The sequence below is a fragment of the Triticum dicoccoides genome, chromosome 3A (assembly GCF_002162155.2).
Source record: "Triticum dicoccoides isolate Atlit2015 ecotype Zavitan chromosome 3A, WEW_v2.0, whole genome shotgun sequence".
Lineage (NCBI taxonomy): Eukaryota > Viridiplantae > Streptophyta > Magnoliopsida > Poales > Poaceae > Triticum > Triticum dicoccoides.
The window spans coordinates 467,761,373-467,784,058 of record NC_041384.1 but is presented as its reverse complement, the minus strand read 5'-3'; the positions used below and the strand labels follow the sequence as shown (position 1 = coordinate 467,784,058).

Genomic DNA, 22,686 nt, shown 5'->3' with positions numbered 1-22,686 from the left:
ATAAAAGTATACACCGAACTGAACTATCTGAACATCCATAAGATGCTCCAGCAGCCATAAGTGGGAACACTTCAAGATGCTTAAATATCGCAACAACACATGTATTAACGACTTAGTTGTCTACACGATAATGGCTCGTTTATGTTCACTATAAGTTTACAGTAAGCGGCAAAAGATAACTGTACAGCAACCAGAACGGAACACCAGCAGAGAACTGGGGACAGTGGGACTGGCATAGCAGACACAGGATGAACCCTTCTGTCCTGCACTCCTGCTATGTGTGAGGATCCAGGATTTATACAAGTGATGAAGACGCCCCTTGAACATTGCATCCAACGTCGACCTGTCATGATGAGAAAAGCTGGAAATTCAAATTAGACACACAAGAGTATTATTACTGAACAATCTTTTTATTGAACTACTAGTTCTGTATCTGTAGTTGTTAAGCATTGGGCATGATGATGGCAACAGAAAAGGTGAGGTATTATATGACAACAAGTACATACAAGAATAAGAAAATATACCTCCCAATTACAAATAAGATCCATTTGGTAATACCGGCGGTCATTCTTTACATCTTTGTAAGTAGAGGTGCACATGTACATCAGTTGGGGAAGGAATTGCCCCTTTCATGCTGTGTGAACATCATATTCTCTGCATAATGCCAGCTTCTTTTCCTGGAGCGATCTGGTAATGCAGCCGTGAACCTTCGGGGGTTCCCAAAGGCGCGCCCGTGCAGGAGCAGTTGTCAACCATATAAAGCTCCCATTTCTTGATACCACATTTCTCCAAAGCAGAGTCCAATCTTGGGTTGTCCCCGTCAGGATAAGACCCATCAGGGGTAACAAGCACTGCTCCAGTGTATGATTGTCCAGCAGCCTGAGCAGCTCCATGGTAATGGAACAGACCCCAGCCGAAATCATCCGAAACATCAACAACTGTCCAAAACTCTTTCGAAACCACACCATTATCCAGCACACTGAAATAAAATGTACCAGGGGTGCTAGCTCTTCTCACTCTGTACTTTCTACGCCTCCAAACCAGCTTTCCTTCCAGGGTTCTGACTTGAAAAATTGGCTCGTACCAAAATGAACCTTTAGCTTTCCCTCTGTAGAATAATTGGTACTGGCATGGGAATTGGTCATATGCTGGATTTTGTCCAGCTACAACTCTCCAGCTCCACTCCAAGCCGTCCAGCCAACCGACAAACAGGTCTTCTGCAACTTCATGGCTAAGCTTTAGTTCTCTGAACATTGATAGTGGGGTCACAGAGGGCTTACTAGGGATCTCAGCATTGAGCTCAAGGCAGTTGTGCTTTTGCAAAACACAGAGGGAAAAAGCCTCTAGATGTGGACTCTCGTACGATGCAATGCAGCGATAGTTACAGACCTGGTCGGTTGGAGAGCAAGAATTCAGACATTGAATGGCTTTCCTACAGTCGGGATCAAACAAACAATTCAGTATTTGAGGACCGCAGTTTGTTATCATACAACCTAGGGTAGACAGACCTTTTGCCCTAAGGTTTTTCAGCATAGCCACCGGTCTTATGTATGCATTAACCACAACAAGTAAGCAAAACCTAATGTCATCTGAGTTGTGCCTTTCCCAGGCATTGGATATCGTCTTGAGGACTTCAGTTGATTCCTCTGTTCCACTTGGTTTTCCAACATTGATTAGCTTGCCAAAGAAGTCCTGTTCTCCCGTGTATTGAACATACGTGCCACCTAGCTTGTTTACTAAGGACGGAGATGACTGAAAGCAAAGTACATTCGGTATGTTCTTGCTGTTATCCATAAGCCACTGAACAGACTCCTGGCCTGTTATTGCAACATTGACTAGCATATCACAGCGAGACAACTCTTTCTTAAGATCATCATGGTCAATCCACTTGTCAGTGAATACAAGCATTTCAAATCCTTCATCAACCCACTTCAACCTATCAGCCTAGTAAAAAACAAGATACAAGATTATAGGCAGTAAACTGATATTATGAGATTCATTATATAAATTAACATGCAGGTTTTAGCAAAGCCAGCAAGCAAAAATTGCACATTTCATGCTCACCTACAGAAATGTATCTGACCCCTGGCACTCCATATTATTCAATAATAAACAATTGAAGCATTTTGAACCGAGATAATGATACTACTCATACGCTTAAGAATTCAAGATTAGCAATTGAGGCTAAAACAACTAGTTCAAACATTAGCAGGTGTCCAAAATGAAGCTGGGGTTCCTGTTCAGACAGTTGCGGTCATACAGATGGTACTGATTGTTTACTGTATGCAAAATCGTGAAGTATGCGCAGTAGGAAATCAGTAGAATCACTTCACATTCTGAAGTAACACTCACAAGGCCACGAAGTTATGGGTTAAGAGCGAGGCCCTACCGTATGGCGCATAACCTCGTCCCATGGCGTATCCTTGAGCGGGCTGATGCTTCCGTCGCCGACGACGGCCACGATGCGGACGGCGTCCTCCGGGGACGTAGCTTGGCCGGCGACGCTGGCAATCCCGGGAGAGCAGGTGATGCCGGAGAGGCGGCGACTAGCGGAACGCTTGCGGGCAAGCACGGAAGAGGTTCTAGGGAGGCGGAACCGGGTCGGTTGGAAGATCCGAACGGCGGCGGTGGCGGTGGCGGCGGCAGCGGAGGTTGGGAGAGCGGTCGCCATGGGAGGGGACCGAGTGGAGGAAGCGGCTGCACGTCGCGGTAGAGCCTTCGAGGACCTTTTCCTCGCGAAGCCCAGAGCCCTTTCTCAGCCGTCCGATCCAAAATCAACAGTCAGTATTAATAATAAAACAGAGGGGATGACGCAAAATTTTATACCGAATGAAATGAAATAGAACGAAACATCAGCTGCCGCGCCAGAACCTCCATTAGAGCGGGAGAAACGCAAAATTTCCCCCCAATCCTCCTCCGCCTTCTTCGACTCGTTCTCCGGCCCGCTCGAGAAGAGAACCTGGGTCCGCCATGGCGACTCTCTTCCTCGCCCTACAGTGCGTGGAATGCTCCACCATGCAGGTGGGCGCCTCGACCAAGCAGTCCACCGATTTCCGCTTCTGTTTGTTCCACCATTGATCCGATCTCGTTTCTGTGTTGCCCTTCGACGACCCAGGTGAAGCAGCAGAAGAAGAGCAGCAACAAGTGGGCGTGCGCGGTGTGCAACCGGCGCCAGTCCGTGATCCGCGTGCACGCCCGCGGCTACCGCGCCGCCGACCTGCGCCGCTTCGTCCAGGACGCCAACCTCGCGCGCGGCCGCGGCGCGCCGGTGCGCGAGGCGGACTGGGACCCGCCGGCGGCCGGGGATCAGCAAGACGAGACCCCGAGGGAGAGGAAGCGGATGGATTGGTCCGAGTACCTGGACGACACCACCGGGGAGCGTCATGGCGGCCGCGGCTCTGCTGATTCCCGTGATGATGGTATGCACCGGAATCGTACTAATCCTTCTCAAGCTTGGATGCTTCGAATCTGCTAACTTACACTTTATCATTCAAGGTTTAATTTACAGAGGACTTCCTGGACTGGAATCATGTAAACCTGTAGGGCCTGCTGGGCTGTGATCTGAAATTGGCATGCATTTATATGTTATTTGGAGCAATTCATACAGCATTACCTATGCCAGCACTAGAATAAACATCTCACAAGTTCCTAGTACTGTGTACCTGCATTTAAATGCTTATTGCCTGTTATTATTTCTCCGGGAACTGGAACCAGATGGTTAAGTTGCTGCATTTTGCATTCAGGATATGGCCGTACGTGGTATGCTTCTAAAAGTTGCATACATGTTTATTCATTAGCAAATTGCATTTTCCATTACCTACTGTAACATTGCTTGCACAAGACATTTTTGTTGCTTCTCTTTGCACATAACACAATGCAAGTCGACTATGTGTTGCACTTTGCACCTGCTTTTCCAATCCGACCTAATCATACATTCATACCTGTGACCGTCGTGCCTGGCTGCTGATGCAACATAAGTGGATGATGTGGGGTGATGGACAGCGTACGGCTGGCCCTGTCTGTGGTGGCAAGGGTTTGATCATGCACTGTTTCAAAACGAAATGTTGCATATTGCAATACATGACGTGTTATATTCAAAGAAAACCAAACCCTGGTCTTTTACGCAGATTTTGTCAAATTAGATGGCGAAACTCGCAATATACTCTCTATTTATTCTCAAAATTTGTTAGCATCACATTTCTAGGCATCGAATGGCCTCATTTCCAATGCATAGCCCAATTATTTTGAAATTTGAATGGTAATGGCCTAATTGTTCTCATGCTGCAATTTACAAACATATATAGGGGTTGAAGTGACAACTGAGTTACCCCAGGAAAGACCTAAAGCTCCTTCCTTGAAGAGGCCCCCAAAAGCCCAATTGGGTGTAGCTGGAAAGAGGCCCAAGCCACCAATCAACCCCTCTCTATCCAAGATGCAGCAAATGGAACAAGGTCCAACTTCCTCAACTGTCTGCTCTGCAACTTCTACTGCTGAAGGCAACATATGAAAAATCCTGGTCACACTTTCTTACACCTGTCGTGAGCAAAATAGGAGAGTTGAAATAATCGTTATTGTTTTGTGCAGCACAAAGATCAAAGTTCAGCAAGTATTTGGACAGTAGCTTCTTTGAAGATAGAAATCAGGAGGGTTCTGGGCTCCATTGGACTGACCTTGATGAAAGTGCTCCCACTACTGAGGTAGTGGTGGATGATGAGGTACACCCTGATTTCATGTGATTGTTCTGGTCTGGGATTGCTACTCCTATATCCTATATATTTAAAATAGCAAGTTGTAAGATAAGATTAAATGTGCTGTTGGCAAAATGTTATTCTGTTTGATAGCACTATGGACTTTTGTGAATGCTTTGAGTTGGAAGAAAAGAGTACTGAAAGTAAATTAGGGTACATACTAACTTTTCTACGCAATTTAACAGTGTATCTGCTCAGCCTCTTACTACGCACCCACCTTCATCCTTGGAGTTTCAGATACATCTATGTTACTAAGATATTCTTGTCTTCAGATAAGTGTTGGATGTAGGAATAGGAATTATAACTCGGAATGTTTTGTTTCATGTATAGACAGTTAGGCACTACTGCACGAGCCCATAATGCATCAATATCTTTAGCCTTCTTCAGTTATTAATATTTGAACATATATAACATGATGGTGCTAAAACCAATGGAAACATGTTCTAAACTGCTAGTCTCTACTCTCTAGTTGACTGAGCACCAAACAACTCAACTCCAGTTTTTTTTTTATAACTTGCTAAGTTTATTTCTCCCAAATCTGGGTACCTTTCTAACTTTTATAATATTATAAGAATGAGGCAAACCATCATATGGTCGTCGTAGGACTGTTGGACGCGCTATAGAAATACAAACCATACAGCTACGCCCAATCGCTTCACTAAAATGGAAAAGGGAATGCCTTTACCCTTTAATCATGAGCTTTCTTTTGCATATTAGTATCATTTATAATCTCTTGAAAGTTGAAATGCATAGTCTAATTTAATTTGGCGATACCATGCTTCTCTCAGCCATGCACAAAAGTCCAGGCAAATGATTGCCTCTTTTCTGTTGGAGGGACAGAGCCATTAGTTAGCCACATTGTCATAGCACTGTTGAAGGACAAGCAATTGATTAACTCGTTCATATTTTTGTCCCAGTACCTTCATATCTGGGTTATACAGTCAATATTAATAACCTAATCTGTCTGGCTAGCAAGCGAAAGGCAAATCACTAAGAATGTCCCATTGAAATTTCCCAACCTCGCATTTTATGAATCACAAAACCGTGATCAAGTTCAGACCGTTCCGTTGTTGTGTTGTGGTGAGGGATGCCGTTCAGTTTCATTGTTTTCTCTTTCTCTCTCGTTCAAGCATCACGTTGTCAGTTTCACTGATAGATGTTGCTGCTGCTATTGATCCATCCTGAATTTGCACGAGTATAGTGCTGGAGGTAGTTCACTGGTAAGCCCGGAGCCGTGCCTGTGAGGTGTCGTGCTTTGTAGTGCACCTTAAAGCGAGCAAAGGCCGACAGCTCCGCGCGTCTTGGCACATATTCCTCTAGTGGTACCGAGCAGGAACAGCTAGGCACCGCATGATACCCAGTTACGGCAAGCAGCACGGCATCGTCTCGGCTTTCGATCATGACGTTAAGACCCTGAGAGGGGCTTCTATGTTTTTGCCCGTTGACGTTTCCTCATGCGTTTGTTTTAGTTTTATATACAGCTGCCTATCTGTTGTTTTTTTATTGATTGAAGGTGTAGGAGTACCATCCTTTTCAAGAATTGCTAGTCGTTAATGCACACCACCAACATCTCCGCATCAAATTGCCTGATGTAGATGCAAACTCATCTACAAACGCAATACATTTTGGCCCGCGTCGTAGGCTTGCCGTTTCTTTCCCTCTCCCCCACCTCAACCAAAAATCTGCTGCGACGCCATTTTTATAGAACTAGCTGGGCATTTAATCTGGCAGCTGAGTACTGCACCCTCTTCTGGTCGCTTCCGGATGTGAAGTCTTTGATACTACATTTTGATCGGCGTCACATTCTTGCGGGTGGCAGCTAATTTCACGGCGAGATATCTTGCGTGAGTTGAGCCGAAAGCTTTTGCTGAGCATAATTGAGTCTATGATGATCATGTTCTCGCCCTTTATTCCCTCCCTTCGCTTTTCTCCATCTTTTCCTTTCCCGCTTCTCTTTTATTCAAGGAAAAGTAGTTGTGATTATTTTCAACTCTGGTTAGGTCAAGTACTTAAGAAATTCATTCCGGTGGAGAGAAAACGGCCTCTGGATAATAGAAGCCGTTACGCATTACCGTACAGGCGCGAGACAGCTACCTGCCGCGGTGACACGGCGTGCTTGCTTTTCTGACGGCAGCGAGATGGCAATTGGCAAGTGCGAGTATGTCACAAAAATATTGGTTTCATTAGTACGTGATGAAAATGAGTGGGACTATACAGTCACGTGTTGCATCGATTGCGGCAAAATCGTCGTCGTAGAAATGGAAAAATAACGCACCGTGAATTGTGGGGTTGGAGTGTCTGTCTCTTATACGGCCCGATCCCATGCTAACCCTCACAGTAGATCATTATTGTGCAATTACATGCGACGCGAGACAGGTCAAATCCAACCCCCATCTGGGCATGATTCGCTGTTCACCCTGTACCGGCGGCCAGCGCGGGCGGTGGCCCAACCTGGTTCCCAGCGGCAGCAGAGAGCCGGCGGTTGGTGGTTGTTGGCTGGTCCTGGTCGATCCATCGGCATTATCGATTCGCCGGGGCAATGGTTGGATTGGTTAACCTCTCTTTCTACGTCCGGCCTGTTTGCCCGTTCCGTGCTTCCTCCACTCTGCCGTACTTGGGAACGGGACGCTGCAAAGAAGAAGGGGATAGAGATGCTTGGCTTTGGCCTTTGGGACGTCGTGTCTTTTGGCGTGGAAGGAAGTGATGGTGACTGGACATGGCACATTGCACAGCGCCACTCGTCCTGATTGAAGCGGGCCATTTTTATCGTTAACACGTCCGGAGGGCAGGAGGTGCACGCGCCACCGACCGCACGCACTGTCGTGCCGGATAGCAATTGCTGTAGATGGCCATCTGCTCCTTAGCTGCTTCCGGCCGTGCGTGCTTATGTTTAATGGCTGGCTGATCGTGGTGCCAAACCGGAGATGTGTCCGTTGCAGCGGAGCGGAGCAATGCACCTGCCCTCTGTATCATCACCCGATCGATGCAAAGCTTAAACTAGTTCATTTCTTTCTCTCTTTTAAGTAGCACGCTTAGACGAGACACTAATAAAAGCATAGTAGGGAAGATGGAGTGGTGCAGTTAGGGCAACTCCAACGCGCGACCCCAAATGATCCGGCCACGTCCATTTGGGGATAAACGGACAGAATAGGCGGCCCAACACACGGGGCAATTGGACCAATATCCGTTTTTGACCCATTTCTGGCCTAAATTTTGGCCGCGCTTGCGTCGAAATGGACAACGCGCAGACGGGTGGGACGCGCGCCCTTGTCCTCCTCTGGACCATCCGTCGGGGACACGCCCGCACATTTCACCTCCATTTCGCCCAAAACCCTCCCGCACCCCTCTCTTCCCTCCACCATGGCTGGCGGCGTGACGAACCCCGTTGACCCAGCCATGCCCGCATCGCCTGTTGTGAAGAAGAAGACTACTAAGAAGCCGCAGTCGGAGCTCACGCCGGTCACCAAGCTCGATGCCGAATCGGCCAAGAGGAGGAATCAGCGGACAAAGGTGGCGGAGAAGAAGGCCGTTGCCGACTACGCCGCCGAGACGGCCGCGCTGCGTGCCATGCAGCACCAGGACGACGTCGACAACAAGGAGTCCATCGTCGCCAAGGTGCACGCCTTCCTCGTGTTAGGGTAGTGCCGCCCCCTACTGGCCATTCTCTCGGTCGCTGCCATGGCCGCGACCAGCACAGGATCGTCGGCCGTTCATCCTTTGCAGCACCGGTCCCAGAGCTCGTCTGTCACACCTGAGACGCCAGGGTATCGTGCGCCGCCGCTGCATGGCCATGAGCAGACAAGGTTTTCCACATCGTCGGACTACAGTGTGGTTGCTCCGGCCACATCCGCGGGCGTCATCGACCTCAACATGACGCCGAGGGATAGTGGCGCTGGCCAGCCAGCTGTCTGACAGGGTGCAGAGGAAGCAGCCCCGGTTGATCCCTTCGGCCAACATGGCCGGCCCCCGCAGGCTGTTTGACGAAATGCCACTGCCGACGCCGACAGTCGACGACCCTGACTTCGAGGGTCGTGGTGAGGCCTTCCACGTCGACGGCCAAGACCAAGCTTTCGATCCCGAAGAAACCCAAAGCCAGGACAACCGCAACCACTATGGTGACACCTAATTCGCCGTCCATGATGAAGATGAGGACGACCATGGAAACTCATGGCATGAAGGTGATGACTTGTATTGTGAAGATGAGGAGGAAGAGGTCGACATTGCGGAGGAGCCCTTCTTCATCGATGAGCTCACCCAAAGGGCCAAAACACAAAAGAAGAGGGAGAGCATTCACACGGAATCATACACCCAAGAGGACACTTTGATTTGCGAGAGTTGGATGGAGATTGGCCAAGATCCAATGAAAGGTGCCAAGCAAAAAGGATTCGTCTTTTGGTCAAGAGTTCACGGAGACCTATCATGAGCGAAGGAAGTTTGCCCCCTACCAATTTGCGAGCACCCGCGACATCAACTCAATTCAAAAGAGATGGGGGTTCATTCAACAAGAGTGCAACAAGTATTGTGACTCGCTTGAGAGCGTCAAAGCCCGTTGAAAGATCGTGGATGTTGCCTAGAGGGGGTGAATAGACGCTTTAAAATAATTATGGTTTAGGCTTGAACAAAAGCGGAATAAAACTAGCGTTTAGTTGTTAAGCATAAAACCTAAAACAATAGGCTCACCTATGTGCACCAACAACTTATGCTAAGCAAGATAAACAACTAAGTGATAGCAAGATATATCATGAAACACTATGGCTATCATAAAGTAAAGTGCATAAGTAAAGGGCTCGGGTAAGAGATAACCGAGGCACGTGGAGACGATGATGTATCCCCAAGTTCACACCCTTGAGGATGCTAATCTTCGTTTGGAGCGGTGTGGAGGCACAATGCTCCCCAAAAAGCCAATAGGGTCACCGTAATCTCCTCACACCCTCACAATGCAAGATGTTGTGACTCCACTAAGGGACCCTTGAGGGCTGTCACCAAACCCGTACAAAAGGCAACCCGTGGGGGCGGTCACCGGTACCCCTACACTTTGGCAACCCTTGGGGCGGTCACCGGAACCCGTACAGATTGTTTGGGGCAATCTCCACAACCTAATTGGAGACCCTGACGTTTGCACGAAGCTTTACACTACAATGATTGAGCTCCGTAGCACCACCAACCGTCAAGAACGCCCAAGCACCCAAGAGGAACAAGCTCTACGATACCAAACACCCAAGAGTAAAAAACTGCTCAAACTTCACATCCCAGTATCACCGTGAAGAACTCAAACCTATGCACCAAACGCAATGGCAAGGGCACATAGATAGCCCAAGTACTTCTCTCCCGGATCCCATCACAACAACTAATGTTGTGGAGGAAAATGAGAGGAAGAACGAAGAAGAGAACACAAAGAACTCCAAGATCATCCAAGAGGTTTCCCCTCACATAAAGGAGAAAGTGGTTGGTGGAAACGTAGATCTAGATCTCCTCTCTCTTTTTCCTCAAGAATTAGCAAGAATCATTGGAGGGATTGAGAGATAGCAATCTCGAAGAAGGTCAACAATGGGGAAAGAACACGAGCTAAAAGGATGATATCCATTGAGGAAGAAGACCCCATTTTATAGGACCTCTCGAATCCAACCGTTATGTGTAGGGGAACGTAGCATAAATTCAAAATTTTCCTACGTGTCACCAAGATCTATCTATGGAGTCATCTAGCAACGAGGGAGGAGTGGATCTACATACCCTTGTAGATCGCGCGCGGAAGCGTTCAAGAGAACGGGGTTGATGGAGTCGTACTCGTCGTGATCCAAATCACCGATGATCCTAGCGCCGAACGGACGGCACCTCCGCGTTCAACACACGTACGGAGCAGCGACGTCTCCTCCTTCTTGATCCAGCAAGGGGGGAGGAGAGGTTGATGGAGATCCAGCAGCACGACGGCGTGGTGGTAGAAGTAGCAGGATTCCAACAGGGCTTCGCCAAGCGCTGCGGGAGGAGGGAGATGTGTCATGGGAGGGAGAGGGAGGCGCCAGGGCTTAGGTATGGTTGCCCTTCCTCCCCCCCCCCACTATATATAGGGCCAAGGGAGAGGGGAAGGGCGCAGCCTTGCCCCTTCCTCCAAGGAAGGGTGCGGCCAAGGGGGGGAGGAGTCCATCCTCCCCAAGGCACCTCGGAGGTGCCTTCCCCCTTTAGGACTCTCCCCTCCTCTTGTCCCTTTGGCGCATGGGCCTCTAGGGGCTGGTGCCCTTGGCCCATGTAGGCCAAGGCGCACCCCCTACAGCCCATGTGGCCCCCGGGGCAGGTGGCCCCACCCGGTGGACCCCCAGGACCCTTTCGGTGGTCCCGGTACAATACCGATGACCCCGAAACTTGTCCCGATGCCCGAAATAGCACTTCCTATATATAATTCTTTACCTCCGGACCATTCCGGAACTCCTCGTGACGTCCGGAATCTCATCCGGGACTCCAAACAACTTTCGGGTTACCGCATACTAATATCTCTATAACCCTAGCGTCACCGAACCTTAAGTGTGTAGACCCTACGGGTTCGGGAGACATGCAGACATGACCGAGATGACTCTCCGGTCAATAACCAACAGCGGGATCTGGATACCCATGTTGGCTCCCACATGTTCCACGATGATCTCATCGGATGAACCACGATGTCAAGGACTTAGTCAATCCCGTATACAATTCCCTTTGTCTAGCGGTACGATACTTGCCCGAGATTCGATCGTCGGTATCCCGATACCTTGTTCAATCTCGTTACCGGCAAGTCTCTTTACTCGTTTCATAACACATCATCCCGTGATCAACTCCTTGATCACATTGTGCACATTATGATGATGTCCTACCGAGTGGGCCCAGAGATACCTCTCCGTCACATGGAGTGACAAATCCCAGTCTCGATTCGTGCCAACCCAACAGACACTTTCGGAGATACATGTAGTGTACCTTTATAGCCACCCAGTTACATTGTGATGTTTGGCACACCCAAAGCATTCCTACGGTATCCGGGAGTTGCACAATCTCATGGTCCAAGGAAATGATACTTGACATTAGAAAAGCTTTAGCATATGAACTACACGATCTTTGTGCTAAGCTTAGGATTGGGTCTTGTCCATCACATCATTCTCCTAATGATGTGATCCCGTTATCAATGACATCCAATGTCCATGGTCAGGAAACCGTAACCATCTATTGATCAACGAGCTAGTCAACTAGAGGCTTACTAGGGACATGGTGTTGTCTATGTATCCACACATGTATCTGAGTTTCCTATCAATACAATTATAGCATGGATAATAAACGATTATCATGAACAAGGAAATATAATAATAACTAATTTATTATTGCCTCTAGGGCATATTTCCAACAGTCTCCCACTTGCACTAGAGTCAATAATCTAGTTCACATCGCCATGTGATCAACACTCACAGGTCACATCGCCATGTAACCAACATCCAAAGAGTTTACTAGAGTCAATAATCTAGTTCACATCACTATGTGATTAACACTCAATGAGTTCTGGGTTTGATCATGTTGCTTGTGAGAGAGGTTTTAGTCAACGGGTCTGCTACATTCAGATCCGTATGTACTTCGCAAATCTCTATGGCATCTCCTAGATGCAGCTACCACGTTCTATTTGGAGCTATTCCAAATAACTGTTCTACTATACGAATCCAATTTACTATTCAGAATAATCTGGATTAGTGTCAAAGTTTGCATCGGCGTAACCCTTTACGATGAACTCTTTTACCACCTCCATAATCGAGAAAATTCCTTAGTCCACTAGTTACTAAGGATAACTTTGACCGTTGTCCTGTGATCCATTCTTAGATCACTCTTGTACCCCTTGACTGACTCATGGCAAGGCACATTTCAGGTGCGGTACACAGCATAGCATACTGTAGAGCCTATGTCTTAAGCATAGGGGACGACCTTCGTCCTTTCTCTCTATTCTGCCGTGGTCGAGCTTTAAGTCTTAACTTCATACCTTACAACTCAGGCAAGAACTCCTTCTTTGACTGATCCATCTTGAACACCTTCAAGATCATGTCAAGGTATGTGCTCATTTGAAAGTACTATTAAGTGTTTTGATCTATCCTTATAGATCTTAATGCTCAACACTCAAGTAGCCTAATCCAGGTTTTCCATTGAAAAACACTTTTCAAATAACCCTATATGCTTTCCAGAAATTCTACATCATTTCTGATCCATAATATGTCAACAACATATACTTATCAGAAATTCTATAGTGCTCCCACTCACTTCTTTGGAAATACAAGTTTCTCATAAACTTTGTATAAACCCAAAATCTTTGATCATCATCAAAGCATACATTCCAACTCCGAGATGCTTACTCCAGTCCTCAGAAGGATTGCTGGAGCTTTGCATACTTATTAGCATCTTTCAGGATTGACAAAACCTTCCGGTTGTATCACATACAACCTTTCCTCAAGAAAATCGTCGAGGAAACAATGTTTGACATCCTATCTGCAATATTTCATAAATAATGCAGTAATCGCTAATATAATTCCAGCAGACTCTTAGCATCGCTACGAGTGAGAAAGTCTCATCGTAGTCAACTCCTTGAACTTGTCGGAAAACATCTTAACGACAAGTCGAGCTTTCTTAATGGTGACATTTACCATCATTGTCCGTCTTCCTTTTAAAATCCATCTGCACTCAATAGCCTTACGACCATCGAGCCGTTCTGCCAAAGTCTACACTTTGTTTTCATACATGGATCCTCTCTCGGATTTTATGGCCTCGAGCCATTTATCGGAATCTGGGCCCACCATCGCTTCTCCATAGCTCGTAGGTTCATTGTTGTCTAACAACATGACTTCCAAGACAGGATCACGTACCACTCTGAAGTAGTACGCATCCTTGTCATCCCACGAGGTTTGGTAGTGACTTGATCTGAAGTTTCATGATCACTATCATAAGCTTCCACTTCAATTGGTGTAGGTGCCACAGGAACAACTTCATGTGCCCTGCCACACACTAGTTGAAGAGACGGTTCAATAACCTCATCAAGTCTCCACCATCCTCCCACTCAATTCTTTCGAGAGAAACTTTTCCTCGAGAAAGGACCCGATCCTAGAAACAATCCCTTATTGCTTTCGGATCTGAGACAGGAGGTATACCCAATTGTTTTAGGTGTCCTATGAAGATGCATTTATCCGCTTTGGGTTCGAGCTTATCAGCCTGAAACTTTTTCACATAAGCGTCGCATCCCCAAACTTTTAAGAAATGGCAGCTTAGGTTTCTCTAAACCATAGTTCATACGGTGTCATCTCATCGGAATTACGTGGTGCCCTATTTAAAGTGAATGCGGTTGTCTCTAATGCCTAACCCATAAATTATCGTGGTAATTCGATAAGAGACATCATGGTATGCATCATATCCAATAGGGTGCAGTTATGATGTTCGGACACACCATCACACTATGGTGTTCCAGGTTGTATTAGTTGTGAAACAATTTCCACAATGTCTTAATTCTGTGCCAAACTCGTAATTCAGATATTCATCTCTATGATCATATCATAGATCTTTTATCCTCTTGTCACGACGATCTTTCAACTTCACCCTGAAATTACTTGAACCTTTCAATAATTCAGACTCGTGATTCATCAAGTAAATATACTCAACATCTACTCAAATCATCTGTGAAGTAAGAACATAACGATATCCACTACATGCCTCAGCACTCATTGGACTGCACACATCAAAATGTATTACTTCCAACAAGTTGCTTTCTAGTTCCATTTTACTGAAAACGAGGCTTTCAGTCATCTTGCCCATGTGGTATGATTTGCATGTCTCAAGTGATTCAAAATCAAGTGAGTCCAAACGGTCCATTTCATGGAGTTTCTTCATGCATATACACCAATAGACATGGTTCGCATGCCTCAAACTTTTCAAAAACGAGTGAGCCCAAAGATCCATCAACATGGAGCTTCTTCATGCGTTTTATACCGATATGACTTACGTGGCAGTGCCACAAGTAGGTGGCACTATCATTACTATCTTTTGGCATGAACATGTGTATCACTACGATCGAGATTTCAATGAACCATTCATTTTAGGTGCAAGACCATTGAAGGTATTATTCAAATAAACAAAGTAACCATTATTCTCTTTAAATGAATAACCGTATTGCGATAGACATAATCCAATCATGTCTATGCTCAACGCAAACACCAATCTCGATGGTAGAGGGAGCGTGCGATGCTTGATCATATCAGCATTGGAAACACTTCCAACACATATCGCCAGCTCACCTTTAGCTAGTCTCCATTTATTCCGTAGCTTTTATTTCGAGTTACTAACACTTAGCAACCGAACCGGTATCTAATACCCTGGTGCTACTAGGAGTACTAGTAAAGTACACATCAACACAATGTATATCCAATATACTTCTATCGACCTTGCCAGTCTTCTCATCTACCAAGTATCTAGGGTAATTCTGCTCCAGTGGTTGTTCCCCTTATTACAGAAGCACTTAGTCTCGGGTTTGGGTTCAACCTTGGGTTTCTTCACTAGAGCAGCAGCTGATTTGTCGTTTCATGAAGCATCCCTTTTTGCCCTTGCCCTTCTTGAAACTAGTGGTTTCACCAACCATCAACAATTGATGCTCCTTCTTGATCTCTACTTTTGTGGTGTCAAACATCGCGAATATCTCAAGGATCATCATATATGTCCCCGATATATTATAGTTCATCACGAAGCTCAAGCAGCTTGGTGGTAATGACTTCGGAGAACCATCACTATTTCATCTGGAAGATCAACTCCCACTCGATTCAAGCGATTGTTGTACTCAGACAATCTGAGCACAAGTTCAACAATTGAGCTTTTCTCCCTTAGTTTACAGGCTAAGAAAATCGTCGGAGGTCTTATACCTCTTGACGTGGGCACGAGCCTGAAATCCCAATTTCAGCCCTCGAAACATCTCATATGTTTTGCGACGTTTCAAAAACGTCTTCGGTGCCTCAATTCTAAACCGTTTAACTGAACTATCACGTAGTTATCAAAATGTGTATGTCAGATGTTCGCAACATCCACAGACGACGTTCGAGGTTCAGCACACTGAGCGGTGCATTAAGGACATAAGCCTTCTATGAAGCAATGAGGACAATCCTCAGTTTACGGACCTAGTCCGCATAATTGCCACTATCAACTTTCAACTAAATTTTCTCTAGGAACATATCTAAACAGTAGAACAGAAGCGCGAGCTACGACATAATTTGCGAAGACCTTTTGACTATGTTCAGGATAATTAAGTTCATCTTATGAACTCCCACTCAGATAGACATCCCTCTAGTCATCTAAGTGATTACATGATCCGAGTCAACTAGGCCGTGTCCGATCATCACGTGAGACGGACTAGTCATCATCGGTGAACATCTTCATGTTGATCGTATCTACCATACGACTCATGCTCGACCTTTCGGTCTCTTGTGTTCCGAGGCCATGTCTGTACATGCTAGGCTCGTCAATTTAACCCTAAGTGTTTTGCATGTGTAAAATTGTCTTACACCCATTGTATGTGAACGTAAGGATCTATCACACCCGATCATCACGTGGTGCTTCGAAACGACGAACTTTAGCAACGGTGCACAGTTAGGGGAGAACACATTCTTGAAATTGTAATGAGGGATCATCTTATTTACTACCGTCGTTCTAAGCAAATAAGATGTATAAACATGATAAACATCACATGTAATCAAATAATAGTGACATGATATGGCCAATATCATATAGCTCCTTTGATCTCCATCTTGGGGCTCCATGATCATCTTGTCACCGGCATGACACCATGATCTCCATCATCATGATCTCCATCATCGTGTCTTCATGAAGTTGTCTCGCCAACTATTACTTCTACTTCTACAGCTAACGGTTAGCAACAAAGTAAAGTAATTACATGACATTTATGTTGACACGCAGGTCATAAATAAATTAAGACAACTCCTATGGCTCCTGCCGGTTGTCATACTCATCGACATGCAAGTCGTGATTCCTATTACAAGAACATGATCAATCTCATACATCACATATATCATTCATCACATCCTTTTGGCCATATCACATCACATAGCATACCCTGCAAAAACAAGTTAGACGTCCTCTAATTGTTGTTTGCATGTTTTACATGGCTGCTATGGGTTTCTAGCAAGAACGTTTCTTACCTACGCAAAGACCACAACATGATATGCCAATTGATATTTACCCTTCATAAGGACCCTTTTCATCGAATCCGATCCGACTAAAGTGGGAGAGACAGACACCCGCTAGCCACCTTATGCAACTAGTGCATGTCAGTCGGTGGAACCAGTCTCACGTAAGAGTACGTGTAAGGTCGGTCCGGGCCGCTTCATCCCACGATGCCGCCGAATCAAGATAAGACTAGTAACGGCAAGCATATTGAACAAAATCAACGCCCACAACTACTTTGTGTTCTACTCGTGCATAGTAACTACGCATAGACCTAGCTCATGATGCCACTGTTGGGGAACGTAGCATAAATTCAAAATTTTCCTACGTGTCACCAAGATCTATCTATGGAGTCATCTAGCAACGAGGGAGGAGTGGATCTACATACCCTTGTAGATCGCGCGCGGAAGCGTTCAAGAGAACGGGGTTGATGGAGTCGTACTCGTCGTGATCCAAATCACCGATGATCCTAGCGCCGAACGGACGGCACCTCCGCGTTCAACACACGTACGGAGCAGCGACGTCTCCTCCTTCTTGATCCAGCAAGGGGGGAGGAGAGGTTGATGGAGATCCAGCAGCACGACGGCGTGGTGGTAGAAGTAGCAGGATTCCAATAGGGCTTCGCCAAGCGCTGCGGGAGGAGGGAGATGTGTCATGGGAGGGAGAGGGAGGCGCCAGGGCTTAGGTATGGTTGCCCTCCCTCCCCCCCACTATATATAGGGCCAAGGGAGAGGGGAAGGGCGCAGCCTTGCCCCTTCCTCCAAGGAAGGGTGCGGCCAAGGGGGGGAGGAGTCCATCCTCCCCAAGGCACCTCGGAGGTGCCTTACCCCTTTAGGACTCTCCCCTCCTCTTGTCCCTTTGGCGCATGGGCCTCTAAGGGCTGGTGCCCTTGGCCCATGTAGGCCAAGGTGCACCCCCTACAGCCCATGTGGCCCTCGGGGCAGGTGGCCCCACCCGGTGGACCCCCGGGACCCTTCCGGTGGTCCCGGTACAATACCGATGACCCTGAAATTTGTCCCGATGCCCGAAATAGCACTTCCTATATATAATTATTTACCTCCGGACCATTCCGGAACTCCTCGTGACGTCCGGGATCTCATCCGGGACTCCGAACAACTTTCGGGTTACCGCATACTAATATCTCTATAACCCTAGCGTCACCGAACCTTAAGTGTGTAGACCCTACGGGTTCGGGAGACATGCAGACATGATCGAGATGACTCTCCGGTCAATAACCAACAGCGGGATCTGGATACCCATGTTGGCTCCCACATGTTCCACGATGATCTCATCGGATGAACCACGATGTCAAGGACTTAATCAATCCCGTATACAATTCCCTTTGTCTAGCGGTACGATACTTTCCCGAGATTCGATCGTCGGTATCCCGATACCTTGTTCAATCTCGTTACCGGCAAGTCTCTTTACTCGTTTCATAACACATCATCCCGTGATCAACTCCTTGATCACATTGTGCACATTATGATGATGTCCTACCGAGTGGGCCCAGAGATACCTCTCCGTCACACGGAGTGACAAATCCCAGTCTCGATTCGTGCCAACCCAACAGACACTTTCGGAGATACCTGTAGTGTACCTTTATAGCCACCCAGTTACGTTGTGACGTTTGGCACACCCAAAGCATTCCTACGGTATCCGGGAGTTGCACAATCTCATGGTCCAAGGAAATGATACTTGACATTAGAAAAGCTTTAGCATACGAACTACACGATCTTTGTGCTAGGCTTAGGATTGGGTCTTGTCCATCACATCATTCTCCTAATGATGTGATCCCGTTATCAATGACATCCAATGTCCATGGTCAGGAAACCGTAACCATCTATTGATCAACGAGCTAGTCAACTAGAGGCTTACTAGGGACATGGTGTTGTCTATGTATCCACACATGTATCTGAGTTTCCTATCAATACAATTATAGCATGGATAATAAACGATTATCATGAACAAGGAAATATAATAATAACTAATTTATTATTGCCTCTAGGGCATATTTCCAACATTATGTGCTCAGCCCCCACACAAGCGCTACTATCGCTCAGGAAGTAGATTCAGGAAAATAGAGCAAAAGCGAGGAACCTTGGGGAGGTAGAGCCGTCGGAGCGGTATTGCCGCTCATCCCAGCGATACTGCCGCGGGAGATGCAGAACACATGAGTAGAGTAGGTAGGGCAGAGCAGAGCACGATGGTAGTACCCCGTCAACGGTACTACCGCCAGACTGGGACGACTACTGCTTAAAGATGGTATTGCTGCACCTCACTACCTCCCTACTATTGTTGAACCCTACATGAAAAATGGAACCCCCAGAATAAGCGGAAGTGTGCGCGGTACTAGAACAACAAAAGTATTGCTTACAAGCGGTACTACCGCCCGATTGGGACGGTACTGCTGCTTGCAAGCGGTACTACCGCTGCCTAGAGTGGTACTACTGTAGGGGTGCATCAAGCAAGCCCCAAGCAAAACAGATGCATCAAGAAAATCGAAACTGCCATAACTTCTGCATATGAGCTCCGAATTGAGCAAACTCAAGCTTGTTGGTTATAGTGAGAAGAGGCAGCAGAAAATGCCAATGATATAGAGATGTGAAACCTCTATGAATGAAGAATAGGCAACAACTTCAACATCGAAAACATCATAGAAGATGCATATGAGCTCCGTTTCCGACAAACTCGAGCTTGTCGTGAAGATGACCAAAAGCTCCAAACCTCACAATGAGAAAAACCAAACAGGAACCAAGAAATATGATGCCAAGGATGCAATGGTTTGAGCTCTCTACAAACGATATGATCAAGCTACTCACTTGAGAGCCCCCCTTGATAGTATGACAATCGATCCTATAACTCAGTCTCCCAACTAACACCATGAGACCGGTAAAATAGAAAACCTATCAATGGCAAACCTTTTCTTTGCGCATAATCCACTTGAGCTAGATGTTGACGATCTTGTCCTCCTCAAGATGGACTACCTTTCTTGATTGCGTTGGCTCGGTGAAAACTAGTAGATTGCCCCCTCATACTCCACTATGGGTGAGCTACTCTTCGGCGCATCTTCATAAGTCCATTGTCACCACAATGGACGGCAAGCTTCAAGCATATGATCTCTTCGTGATGACCCACTTGAACTTGCACACCGCAACCTAACCCCACAAAGAACTCTCACGTAGAACATGGGTTAGCGCACAAAGCATAATGGACAATGCTTACCATGCCATGGGATCACTTGATCCCTCTCGGTACCTCTTCTACACTTTGTGTGTTGATCAACTTGATTCACTCTTTGACTTTGTATTGATCAACCTATCACATGACCAATCTTTAGATAATTCCTTGAATTACACCTTGGTCATCACATACTATCCTTAAAACCAACAAATGGACGTCAAGAAAAATCTATGGACAAACCCTTCAAATATAACTCAAGGCAACCATTAGCCCATAGAGATTGTCATCAATTACCAAAACCAAATATGGAGACATCGCACGTTCTTTCACCCGTCCCTTGAGCGGTCTAGGCCTTGGTGACTTGGTATGAACCTTTTGTTTTTTCGTCTTGTGTCCTTTCTTCTTAGCATTCCATTTATATGTTTCATGCATCTTGTGTCCTTCCATGTTACAATTGCGGCCACATCTTTGATTGTGCATGCCTTCCAATCTTTGAAAGCCTTCAAGGCTCGGCACAAGAACAAGCTGGTTACTCTCACGAATTGTTGCTCGCTCATCAAATATTGCCCCAAGTTCAAAGACCAATATGCCGCTCGTAAGAAGAAAGGAGGGAAGGCGGCCATGGCTGATGAGGCTGACTTGGTCAAGAGGTCGAGGGGCAAGGCAAGCTCCAAGGCCGACGAGAAGGGTGATGCATCTTTCATAGCTTTGCAAGGAACTTGGAGAACATGATGGGTCAAAATAAAGTGAGGGAGAAGAGGAGGAACAAATGAAGATATACCTAGAGCTCCAAACGAAGAAGCTTGTCATGAAGGAGGTTGTGAAGAGGAGGAAGCTTGACATTGAGAAGGCCACACAACTCAAGAAGCTCGAGATCGAGCCCACCAATGCCGACACCAAAGTAAAAGAGGTGGCACTCGCGATCATGAGCGTCGCCAAGAACAACACGTCATCGGAGAGGAAGGCTTGGTTCGTGAACCAATAGAAGGAGATGTTCGCCTGCGATGGCCTGAACTAGGTGAGACTACGGCCGAGGACTATGCCCGTTCATTTTGAAGGCTGGCTGCTGTATTGGCCGCTGACTTTGTTGCCGGCCCCAAAACTCGTTCATTTTAAAGGCTGGCTCGTGTGATATTGTTTTGTTGCCGGCCCAAAAACTTTGGTCATGCAAGGGCAAGGCTAGTGTTTGGTTGACCGGCGTCGTACTATTGAAATTGCCATGTTTCAGTGCACATTTTTGATGGGAATTCTGAATCACGGCGCAGTATTATCCGTCAGGTCAGTAGGGTCATCATAAGCGCAAATGAAGATGCTAAACCCCGCTGGACCCGCCTCCACACTTTTTTTTGAATGTTGGCAAAGCTTGCCAAATTCATTGATCAGAAGGGGAGTAACAGAACACCTCCAACGGAGGAAAGCACAGCAAAAGGGCTGGTGCAGAAAGAAAAGAAAGAAAATGGACACCCGCCGACACCAACACAAACCCAAGATCCGCCAGCAACCGTGCACATCATCGGAATCCATCGTCAAGGCCTCCAAGATGACGCCTCCAAGAAGGAAGTGGTATCTAGAACACTACCGTCATCCGATCTGGCTCCGCCAGATCTTAGGTTTTCACCCGGAGACCTCCGCCATGAGGCAAGAAGAGCAATAAGCTCCACGGCGGCACCTCCAAGGAAGAAGACGACATCCAAAAATGCCGTTACCGTCGGCACCGACGAGGTCGATGCAAGATTTTCATCCAGAGTCAAGCCTTCTGCCAACCATCCAGAATCCGAGACCAGCCCAACACCACCGGGCAGAACAAGGCCAAGCACACCACCAGCCACGGTATAGTCGCTGCCGCACGCAGAACCTAGGCGAGCACACGCCAACCTGACCGGTCCGCACCGCCGCTCGCAGGACCTGGGCGAACCAAATCGACTCCGGCCATCCTCCGGCTCCGTGCGCAGATCTGGGCGAGAATTCGCACCGCAGCGCACAGGAAAGACCAAAGTAGAACCATAGTTGACCGGCCCGCACCGCAGCACGCCGAACAGAGCAAAACCAAGCCAAGACTTAACGTGCTCGCGCCGCCGCGCGCAAGGACCGGACCTCCGTGCTGGATCTGGTCTGCCCGAGCTTCCTCTAGCACCAACAGGCTGGAAGGCGCCCCTGCTCCAGGAGCTGGACGTGCACACGCTTGCAAGGGGGAACCCACCAGCATCCACCGGGCCACCGCTCCCGCCTCCCCTATCCAGGCACCACCGGCCATCGAGATTTGGGCGCAGGACCGCCCAAACTCAGATCGGGCTTGGAGCCCCTCACCGCCGTGTCGCCAACCTTCCTCATGCACCGACGCCGCCACCAAGCAGATCCTCGCTGGGGGCGCCGGCAGCGTTCATCCCGCGCCCGCGTCAGATCCGCGCCACCCTGCAGCGCTCCTCTTCCACCACGCGCGACGGCGGCCGCATCAGATCTGCGCCACCCCGCTGCGCTCTCCCCTCCACCTCGCACGCCGACGGCCGCGCCAGATCCGCGCCACCCTGCAGCGCTCCCCCCGCCACCT

General features: G+C 47.4%; 2 protein-coding genes across 4 annotated transcripts; one reads left to right on the top strand and one right to left on the bottom strand.

Annotated features, from left to right (window-relative positions):
• Positions 1–80: 80 nt before the first annotated feature.
• LOC119268602 (violaxanthin de-epoxidase, chloroplastic-like) lies at positions 81–2,754 on the bottom strand. Of its 2 annotated transcripts, none has more exons than XM_037550263.1 (3): positions 2,390–2,754; positions 525–1,944; positions 81–361 (listed from the first exon to the last, which is right to left on the bottom strand). In XM_037550263.1, exons 1-2 carry the CDS (start codon positions 2,669–2,671, stop codon positions 646–648), a joined length of 1,581 nt encoding a protein of 526 aa, XP_037406160.1. In that variant the 5' UTR covers positions 2,672–2,754; the 3' UTR covers positions 81–361; positions 525–645. The 2 variants fall into 2 exon arrangements, with proteins under 2 accessions (XP_037406160.1, XP_037406159.1); XM_037550262.1 differs by having other exon boundaries at positions 81–343.
• Positions 2,755–2,845: 91 nt separating this feature from the next.
• On the top strand, positions 2,846–4,846 carry LOC119268604 (MRN complex-interacting protein). Of its 2 annotated transcripts, none has more exons than XM_037550268.1 (4): positions 2,846–3,021; positions 3,116–3,419; positions 4,305–4,451; positions 4,585–4,846. In XM_037550268.1, exons 1-4 carry the CDS (start codon positions 2,971–2,973, stop codon positions 4,734–4,736), a joined length of 654 nt encoding a protein of 217 aa, XP_037406165.1. In that variant the 5' UTR covers positions 2,846–2,970; the 3' UTR covers positions 4,737–4,846. The 2 variants fall into 2 exon arrangements, with proteins under 2 accessions (XP_037406165.1, XP_037406164.1); XM_037550267.1 differs by having other exon boundaries at positions 4,305–4,496.
• Positions 4,847–22,686: the final 17,840 nt, after the last annotated feature.